This window comes from Gadus chalcogrammus, chromosome 2 (genome assembly GCF_026213295.1).
Source record: "Gadus chalcogrammus isolate NIFS_2021 chromosome 2, NIFS_Gcha_1.0, whole genome shotgun sequence".
NCBI lineage: Eukaryota > Metazoa > Chordata > Actinopteri > Gadiformes > Gadidae > Gadus > Gadus chalcogrammus.
This window is the reverse complement of record NC_079413.1, coordinates 10,530,389-10,540,466: the sequence shown is the minus strand read 5'-3', so window position 1 is coordinate 10,540,466 and position 10,078 is coordinate 10,530,389. Positions and strand designations below refer to the sequence as shown.

Below are 10,078 nucleotides of genomic sequence, written 5' to 3'. Positions count from 1 at the left end.
TACTTTAACTGCCACATCTTTATCAAGTTAATTCACTGGACGATGCAGAGATGCAGGCTACTGGTAAATTTTCAATCGCAAGGACAAACAAATGAGATAACCCGGTAATTCGGCCTCACTTTTTTTTAAACAGTTTCCATCATAGCCGGTATTCAAATGAGGAAATAATCCAATAATACATTAACATTTCCCCAAGTTAGTGGTCTAATTTCGCCACTATTGGCCAATGGTTGCAATTCATTTCTGGCCTGGGTCCTGGGACATCTGGGAAATGAACTTGTTTACCCAGCATTAATATTACCAAGTGTTAAAACTGTAAACTGGTTTAAGTGGGGGAACACAATACACCATTTCTTTGGAGCAAAGCACTTCCTTTATTAAGTGTACAAAACAAGTGCAAAAATAGTGATTCATAAGAGCTACACAAGCCAGACTTGCCATACAAAAAGTACAGTCATTTAAAGTAGACTCAAACTGAAGGGAAGACAATAAATTGGGTGTTCCAGGGGAAGGAATGCATCAGTTATGCGGCATTGTGGTTTCAAAACATTGCTCAGCATCAATGTGGGTTAAGAGATTGAAAGAATAAGTGCAAGTTGTTGAAGCCAATGACAAAATTCATATGCCCTTGCAACGAAGCACAGCGCAAACATTCAACAAGTTTACCACACTACAGACAACACACATTCTAACAGGACTAATGACAAGACCAACATTCTACTTCCATTATGATTTCCTAAGACACACTAATACAGAAATGACAGCTACACATCAACACAATAAGCAACTTGATACAGATTCTATCAATGATGCAAAGCTACCTATTGGAAAACGGGTTGTATTACAAGGATTCGTCTACGGTTTACCCTTTTAGTCGCATGCATTGCAGACACCTAGTGCATCGCTTGAACTGTAAGATACAGGAGTAATCCAGAAAGATTGGAAAGCTAAAGTTTCAGAGACCTCGTGAGGGGTGTGAGTGAAGCGGTACTATGTTGGTGTAAAACTGCATCTACTAGGCAATAGTTGTGCAACTCTGGCACTGCTATGTTTGACAACACCAGATAAGCCTGACCTAAACGTATTGAAGGCAATTTGGGTTGCAGTGCAAAATCAACAGTGAAAAAGGCACACAGCTCGTCGTCGTTTTTTTTCTTCTCTTTAGCGTCGTCGCAGCGAAAAACCCTAAAAAGCCCCACACACAATTCCTCTTCAGAGTGAACCTACACCCCATTACACCTCAGTCACCCTGACCAACCCCCAACAGACACACACTTTACAGAATGGAACACTTTGCCTTCTTCTTCTTCTCAGGCTCTCGTTTGGTGTCGTCTGCCTCTTTTGGCTTGTAGAAGCTGGAGAAGCAGGCCTGGACCGAGATGGGCTCCCTTAGAGTCAGCAGCCACCGGCCCTTGTCCAAGTAGACCAGGGACCCCAGCTCCATCTCCTCCACCAGCTCCCCCTGCTGGCCGGACTGCAGCAGGACCAGGATGTCAAGCAGGTCCAGGCCCGTCTGGACGGGCTGTACCTTCTCTGCACAGCCCAGACTGATGTGGGCCCTGCTTCCCGGCGGCAGGGCCCCAGCCCCGGGCACATCGGCCTCCGCCTCCTTCTCGGCGTCGGCCGGCCACAGGGCCAGCTGGGCCTCGGAGAGGGACACCCGGGCCCCCACGGTGCGTGGGGTCACAAAGAGGGCTGTAAGAGAGAGCTCGGACACAGTGCCGTACATGTCCTGAACGGCCTGCGGAGAGGAAACCAAAAACAGGGAAGAACGCAAACGAGGAAGTCAAGAAATAGAATGTCATAATGATTTAAGCCATTTTATGATTACATGTTGCAACAAAGTACCCTTTTTGGTTTCTTACCGTTTGTTCAGCGTATTCCTTTGCTCCCTTTGCCTTGCCATTACCACAGTATTTGGTGGTGCAGTGCAGGGACCAATTAGATTTGAAGTACTGTTCCAAGTCAACCTCCTTCTCAGTTTCCACAGGGACTGCAATACAATTCAAGGATGATTAGTTCCATCGTCATTATAACCACTCTATATTTACCCTCCTTAAAAAAGTGGCTGCAGTATTTTGAATTAAGGCATTAATCATTATCATTTCTTTGCAAACCATATTAGTCAAATGCTCTGACACTATCTGGTTTCGAGCTGACTGAGCCTGCCTGCAATCTTTAGATCTCTCCCAGCTATATCTGACCTATCAGGGCATCTCCCCCCTGATTTCCCTACCATTGTGCCCGTCAATAACAGGTGTGCGATTGACTCCTCTTTTGCTCTAACTAGCTCTCTTCATGACTCAAACCGTATCTACAGCTACTGGAGTATAAATACTCACAGTCAGCCAAGTGCTTCTTGAAGGCATCCAAGCTGTCCAGGGTCTTCAGAAAGTCCATGGCTGTGCACTTGATCTTGTCCTGGAGGAGGAACCACGCAAAGAAAAGTGGGATGCAGGCTTCTTCGAGCGCCACTTTCATGACTTGCATTTGGGCCTCGTCGAGTCCCTGGCTGGTCCTCTTGGCCAACTCTGCCGCGTCCCGGCACCACTGGGTACGGGGCTCCAAGAACAGAACCACCCGGCCGTTCTGCTGGGCGATTTGGGCCAGGCGGGCGAGGCGATCGTGGATATGGTTGGTGTAGTCCAGCACCACCATCGAGGCGCCCGTGGCCGGGCCACAGCAGGCGATCACCGCCTCATCCAGGGCCTTGAAGCCATCTGCAGACGTGACGTCGTGGTCGTCAGCCCGAACGACGGAGCACAGGTTCTGATAGGAGTCTGCGATGGCTTGTGCCAGGAAGCTTCTGCCACTGCCAGGGAGGCCACCGAGGACAACCAGTGTGCGAGAGGCACGAAGGGCCATTTTGGTCTGCTCGTGTTCCAGGAGGGGGAACGCCAGGGAGCCCGGAGCAGGGGCCTCGGCCCCCCCTTTGGTGGGCTGATCCACATTAGCTTCCTCCTGCTCATTCTGGTCCACGGCAGCAGCCGCGGTTAAATCAGGCTCGGCTTGTTTCTTGGGTTCCTCTTCCTTCACAGCCTCCACGACCTTTGTGTCCGACACTTCAGCGGACTGCACAGTCTCAGCTGACTCAGCTTGCACGAGTTCCTTTGAACACTCGTCCTTCCCTGACTCACTCTCTACAGGACTCGCCATTTGGACATCTATAGTATTCAACGGAAATTCTTCCACTGCCTTCTCCTTTGGGGACTCGATTGCAATCACATTCTCCACAGCCATCTCCTCTATGGGCGTGTCCATCAAAACCTCTACTGTAGGTGCTGGCATCTCCTCTTTGTGGATTTCCACTAACGGCACCACTCTGTCCGAGTCAGGTGATGTTTGATCGACCAGTTCTGGCACCAGCTCTTCCACTTTTGGTTCAGGATCGCTCTCTACTGATAGCTGCTGTTCAAGCTGGAGCTTTTCAAATTCTGTGCCCATTGTGATTACATCAGGAGGAGAGACCGCTTCTGGAGACCCAGCAGGTGGGCATTGAGTGAGTACAGCTTTGGACAGTTCTTCTGCGCCCATAGATTCTTCCACCTTCTCAGACGTGTCCTGGGGTATGTATTGTTCAGGAGCTGAAGAGACCTTTTCTGGGGTTCCATCCAGTTGAGGTTGGGTGGGAACCACTTCAGATATTTCTTTTGCCCCCAGAGGTTCCTCCACTATCTCAGCAACATTGGTTGGCATCTCCTGTTCAGGCGCTTCAGAGACCTTCTCTGGTGAACCAACGGGTTGGGGTTGAGCAGGCACTGCCTCAGAAGGCGCTTCGGTTCCAACCGGTTCCTCTGCCTTCTCAGACACATGCGATGGCACGCCTTGTTCAACCGTTTCCATCAGGGATGTCTCCTCAGCCTTCGTCTCTGGTGTTTCTGCAGATTGCACCACAGATTCTGGCACTTCTGGAAAACCGTCATTTTGTTTGTTGTTCACAGGGGACAGCTCTGCCGTAGGATGCCCATTTACTGCCACATGCTCGGGTTCTTCCACCACAGCCGAGGGCTCCTCCTGCTCTTTGGTTTCTGACATATCCATCTTTTCCAGGCTACTCTCCAGCTCCCCAGACATTGTGTTGGAATCTCCTTGGCACTTGTCAGCATCCATATTCTGGTTTCTTTAAACCTGAATACACCATGTGCCTTAAAGTTAGAAAAATACAAAGGCAATTACAGCAACAGTAGCATTGTAATCATTAATATGGGTTAAGAACATCCTACAATAATTTTTTTAACTATTTGGGGTGGGTGGATAATAAGCAAATAATGTTGCAGTGTGCTGCCAGTTTCACGAGTGGAGCTTTTTCATTAATGTTTAACTAATTCAGTGTACACTGCGAGGAAAACTTCCCAAAATCTTTGTGAGCCCCACTAAATATATCCTGCTATCTCAAATGGTTGCCCTGTTAATAGCGATTAAATGACGTTTAGACATGGTTGCTGGTACGAGTTCTGCTGAGAGAAAATGATTAAGGCAACACCTGTCGTTAGCCAAGCTACAAATGTGGGTTTTATTTAAATCTAACGTAATGAGTTAAATAATGGTTTAAGAAAGGACGACGAGTTGAACAAAACGTCATAAATAATCATATCTGAACGTCAATCTATATGGTTTAGGCTAGAGATAGGCCTAGACAAAGACTCAAGTCATGGTTTACATCAGTAAAGGGTCTGAATATAATCTTTGAGTTTCAATCATTTACAGATTTATTTTAATCCAATACAACGATATTGGAGTTTACAAATGGTTGACAGAATGAAGGAAAGTGTTACTTTTTAAAAATAAAGTAATGGATAATCAAGTAGCATTTTCCAACTAGTTTGAAGGGTATGGGTAGCAGGTGTACATGTTAAGAATAACTAACTTTCGACATATGGTAATTTCACAAGGCTTGAGATACGAGTTTAAATGGCGCAGAGAAAGCGTGGTCATCCTTTTGTTGGCCATCACATTGTTCATATATTCAACGTCCATGCCAAACTGGACTGTGATTTGAAAAAGGAAAACGCCACCACAAACAATCTTACAACATTTTAACTGAAGATAAAGATACAACGGTTTCCCATATTAAAACAATTGCAATGTGGCTGGGGAGTGGCATGCGCACACTAAGCGCTCCGCCAGACAAATACTCAGGAAAAAAGCATGGCAGTCATCAAAAAATATCGAGCCATATCCGAGTACTACGCCCGCTGCAGTTAATAAGCTAACGATAAACTGTTGAAGTGCAGGACACAACAAACGGTTAACTAGCGAAAGTAAGTTTCAAACGAGTTTATTTTATTTTTAAAGGGCTTTTGTTTGTTGAAGCTTACCAAATATGCAGCAGTAGAGATGACTGTGGTATCGCTGACTGACCACACACGCTTGTTTTACTACAATGACAGGGCAAAGCTAGCTCCCGTATGAAGGCTTTGCTGTACAAGAAACAAAACCTAAACTAGTGAGCATGCGCAAGAGCGTCGAGCCAGGGATACGCCCATGATCGAGGAAGATGAGGTAGCGGCTGGGTAACATCGCACACAATGGACTGTAATCAACGCTATGGTTATAAAAAAAAAAAACATCACAGAATAGTGAATATATATTAAACCGTGAGATATTGTGTTATCATTAAAAATTCTAAGATATTAATGCTAAAGGAGAGGAAGTAGGGTACATATCAAAGAGATTACACGATTTTCCATATTTTTGATATACCGATTTTTTTATATTTCACATTACTTATGATACATAACACATAGTTTTCCAAATGAATGCAAGTTAGAAACCTAATCCAGTGGAAAATAAAGCATAGCCTGGACCATATCTTCACACAAGTCATGAAAACAAAGGTCTGTTCTTATTGGGCAACATTTACATAATCAAGTGATAATGGCAACATTTACATAAACACGTTGTAGCAGCAACATATGGAAAGTAAGGTGGTTTCGATTCATGGTATTTTGGTCAGCAAAAAGAGACAAATAGGTTTGTTTTTAATGTGATTATTTAGACAACTCCAAACTCATTAAAAAAAAGATGATGATCAGAAACATGAAGGTAGTGGTTGGTCTCTTTTATTGAATCGTCATGCCTTCTGTCAAGTAACCCCACATGTTATTTCACAGAATTTTGTCTTGCCAAGAAGAGGGCCTGAAAGAGAATACAATTAGGTGAGGACATCTTAATGAAAAAACAGACTCTGAATGAAGATGGACGGATAGATAAAAACCTTCTGAACGGCATCAACGGCAGAGTCGTCTTTAAGCATTTTAGCTCGCTTCAAGGCCTCCTCAAAGTGTGACGTGCTGGACTGGAAGTCCCCAAGGTGCACTGAGAAGAGAAGGACGAAAAGGAGAAGTCAAGAGAAAATAGGCGATAGGTTTAAGAATCTAACCGTACACGGTGGATTAACTCCACAAGGTCACTACAGGTCAAAATATAATACGCGATATTAAATGAACTTGTATTTTGTACTATATAAATAATTACAATCTGCCTGTGCCACCAGAACACTGGCATTGAGCAGCCATTTGTCGTCTCCAATCTCCTCTGCTGTGTCAAGGGATCGACAGCCATACTCCCGCGCTTCTGTGTGACGCTTCAGTTCCAGGTAGCAGCGTCCGATCTCATAGAACAACCAGGTCTTCTCCACGCTGTCACGAACCAATGGAATCTTCTCTTCCCACCTAAAAAGTGAAGGAATGGCCAATGCCAGTTGCATTCATCTGTGCGTTGTTCAATCAACAAACACACACACACACACATATATGCTTTTGTACAACATCCAGTGTTGCCTGCTTACACATTAATCGCCTCGGTGAACTTCCCGGTATGGGCATAGACTCGACCAATGTTGTCCAGCGCCTGGGACTTTGCATCAGGCAGTTCACTGTGTGATCATCATGGGGTTATGTATATATATACACATACACACACACACACACACACACTGACCATTGTAATACAAAGGTCTCCTTGATCTACTCACCTGTGTATTGCCAGCTTTAGGCTTTTCTGGTACTGAGTCAGTGCTTGGTCCATCTTGCCCAGGTCCATCAGGGCGTTCCCGATGCAGGAGTGCAGGTTGGCCAGCACCTCGTTTCTATTGGGCAGATCCTCCTCCGGCCAACCCTGCACTGTCCTCATTACGTGGCGGGCCTCCTTCAGACTCCACTCCAAGTTCCCAGAGGTCAGCGCTAACCAACAAGCAACAACAGCTGAGAAGGAGTTTTGAACCCCGGTGTTCAGGCCCAAACGGTTCCCCCCTCACGCCAACATGGCCACCTCATCATCCCCTGGGCTCTAATTGGTTAGTTCCATTAATCAGCCCTCCACTGTGACCCGACACTCACACACACACACACACACTCACAAACTATGTAAAGCGCTTTGAGGGCCTTGAATAGTTCTATGCAAGTGCAATGAATGATTATAATTATAAATATGATTATCTTAGTCCCCAGCACTTATCATCCCCCTCATCCATGTCACCTCCGTCAATCTCCTCCAGGCTCTTCAGCACATACTGGGTGGGGTCGGAGGGTGAGCTGTGGAGACGGCCCTTGCTCCATTTCTCCTGCATGAGTTTGCGGTCTCGCTCCCGCGCGTAGATCAACTTCTGCTGCCGCCAGAAGTCAATGCGGCGGTCAAGGTAGCCAACACTATGGAGGATAAGATCCTGCAGGCACTCTCCGCCACGCATCCTCACCTTTGCCAAGTCTGGAGAGCAGAAGGAGATGTTGACGCCCTAGACACACACTGTTACAGTGTTGCCTATTAAGGAGCAGATGGCTAGTTTTGGGCATTTTGCTCAAGGATGCCTACAGGTAGTGTGCAGATTTTAAATCATATCTCTTGTGGGCAGAGTCCCACACCTGAACCACATTATTCTGGCCCTCTTCCACAGTTTTTAAGCAATTATTAACAATTGAAACTGGAGAAAAACAACAATGATAAATTCAAGGGATATATAACATAATTAAGGCCGGCATGTTTATGATATCTTTTTGTCAGAACTTTTTAGTATTGTAAACCATATCGTATACAACGATGTCCTTTAAAATACAAACATTATGTTGGGGTTGTCAAATGCAATCCAAACAAAACTGCTGACAAAAATCACAACACCTTCGTCTTTCAATAGTTTTTCCAGATACTCCTTGTCGCTGTAGAGCTCTCCAAGCAGCTGTTTGCTGCTCCTTTCCACCTTAGCACTCTTTTGGCTCTGCTGCTTCACATGTCTCCTCTGAGGCTGGGTTGCCGTCACCGGCTGCCCTTTCTTAACCTGCCAAGGTTTTTTTTTATGAAATTATAGTTCAATACTGTGGGTAGTCAGTGACCACACGGTAAAAGGAACAATTGGCTATTGTATTGCCTTTATCTGGTCTAACTATATCAGGTAATAAACTCATTCATTCTTTCAGCAGTAATGCTGCACATTTCTGTTATCTGTGTTTGCTCCAGTATTCTAATTTAGGATAAAAATCTCACCTCCCCCTTACAGAACGATGAGAGGTCTTCTTTGTTCTCAAGTTTTTCTGGGTAAGACAAGGAATAATAAAATACAAGTGCAATAAACATTTTCGACTAATAAATCAAATCTACTTAGTAATATTAAATAAACAAATGTCTCTTCCCACCAAATTATGAGAACCAGTGCTCCTATAAATTAATACTTCGCATAATTTTGTGACTTACTGCCCACAGAGTTCTCAATCGCCTCTTGTGCTTTCTGGATCCCGAGTCTAAACTCTTCAAGCTCTGGACGCAGTTTGCGGCCTCTGTGATAAAACACCAAGGCAAACTCAAGGTCCCCCATGGTGTATAAGGCCTCAGCTTTCTGGTACAGCCCCTTAAGGAAAGAAAAGGTCATGCTTTTTCTCTATCAGATCTATCTCTATCTCTATTTAATGAGTTGTGCTGTCTAGCGATATAAAAGTAGGGTGCACTTTGTGGTGATGTCAACGTTTATTTAATCTCACCTTGAAGAACTCTTTGTCCTCTTTGAGGGAGGTCTCTGCATCTGAGAGTGCGTTGTCAGTATCCCCCATCTTTAAGTAACATCTAGACCTGGCAACAAAGCAGTTCTTGTCCTCTGGTTTGAGAATCAATGCCTCAACAAAGAACAGGAGAATGCAGGTTAGGAACAGGACGACACAGGTTAGCCACAGATAAGGAACAGTTAAGAAACAGGAGGACACAGGCTATGTACAGGTTAGGAACAGGTGGACACATGTAAGGAACAGGTAAGGAAGAGGTTGATGCAGGTAAGGAACATGTGAACACAGGTTAGGTGCAGGTAAGGAACGGGTAAACGCAGGCAGTGGACGCATATTAGGAAAAGGTGTACGCAGTTTAGGAACAGGTGTATGCAGGCCTTAGAATATGGTTATTATTACCATGTTATTCTTTTTACTTGTTTTCTTAGAAAGAAATCGAGGCAGCACCAAACTATTTAAAAAATGAATTAAATTGGAGACCGAAGCTGCAGGATTCAGCAATGTCTTCTGCTTACCGTTGAATAGCTTGCTTTTGCCTTCATGTACTCGCCTTTGAGGAACAACTGGTCCCCCTCAGCCATATAGGTCTGGAATGTGCTCCGGGGTCCTTGGTCAACTTCTAAGTCTGACATTTGCATGCAGAATTTCTGTTACATATAATAATAATAGACTAGTTTGGCGTAGTTAGCCTTACCTCACTTAAAAGTTTCGGTCAATGGTCTGGTGTCCTAGCAACCGCACTAACACGAACGGTGATCGACCAACGCCCTCGTGTGGTCATCTAAGTATGATTTAAATAACCGATAAGCGCCTGAAAGCCAACCATGGGGTAAGTTACATCACATTATAACGTAGGCTACCACTCTAAACACTTGCCTATGTATGTGTACTTCTCTTTGAAATATCTATTTGATTATATTTCGGTAGCTTATGAATTGATGTGCATAGCTTGGTATCAATCATTTCCATTGCTCATAACAATGGAAATGTTATGAGCAATGGACATTTGCCCCCCCCCCCCCCCGCTCGCAAGACCTGTCCAGGGCGCAAGTTGATTTCGAGTCGCCTACGGCTCCGAAACGGCCAGCGCC

General features: G+C 45.0%; 2 protein-coding genes across 3 annotated transcripts; both read right to left on the bottom strand.

The window, feature by feature from the left end:
- Positions 1 to 331: 331 nt before the first annotated feature.
- Positions 332 to 5,445, bottom strand: cnp (2',3'-cyclic nucleotide 3' phosphodiesterase). 2 transcript variants are annotated; one of them, XM_056580183.1, is made up of 4 exons: positions 5,319 to 5,445; positions 2,343 to 4,128; positions 1,866 to 1,993; positions 332 to 1,741 (listed from the first exon to the last, which is right to left on the bottom strand). In XM_056580183.1, exons 2-4 carry the CDS (start codon positions 4,108 to 4,110, stop codon positions 1,277 to 1,279), a joined length of 2,361 nt encoding a protein of 786 aa, XP_056436158.1. In that variant the 5' UTR covers positions 4,111 to 4,128; positions 5,319 to 5,445; the 3' UTR covers positions 332 to 1,276. The 2 variants fall into 2 exon arrangements, with proteins under 2 accessions (XP_056436158.1, XP_056436150.1); XM_056580175.1 differs by having other exon boundaries at positions 2,343 to 4,145; positions 5,319 to 5,437.
- Positions 5,446 to 5,637: 192 nt separating this feature from the next.
- odad4 (outer dynein arm docking complex subunit 4) lies at positions 5,638 to 9,979 on the bottom strand. Its single transcript, XM_056580196.1, has 11 exons — positions 9,503 to 9,979; positions 8,970 to 9,101; positions 8,686 to 8,839; positions 8,479 to 8,525; positions 8,116 to 8,272; positions 7,480 to 7,707; positions 6,977 to 7,184; positions 6,791 to 6,877; positions 6,478 to 6,674; positions 6,218 to 6,318; positions 5,638 to 6,138 (listed from the first exon to the last, which is right to left on the bottom strand). The coding sequence occupies exons 1-11, from the start codon at positions 9,623 to 9,625 to the stop codon at positions 6,103 to 6,105; spliced, it is 1,470 nt and encodes a 489-aa protein (XP_056436171.1). The 5' UTR covers positions 9,626 to 9,979; the 3' UTR covers positions 5,638 to 6,102.
- Between the last annotated feature and the right edge of the window lie 99 nt (positions 9,980 to 10,078).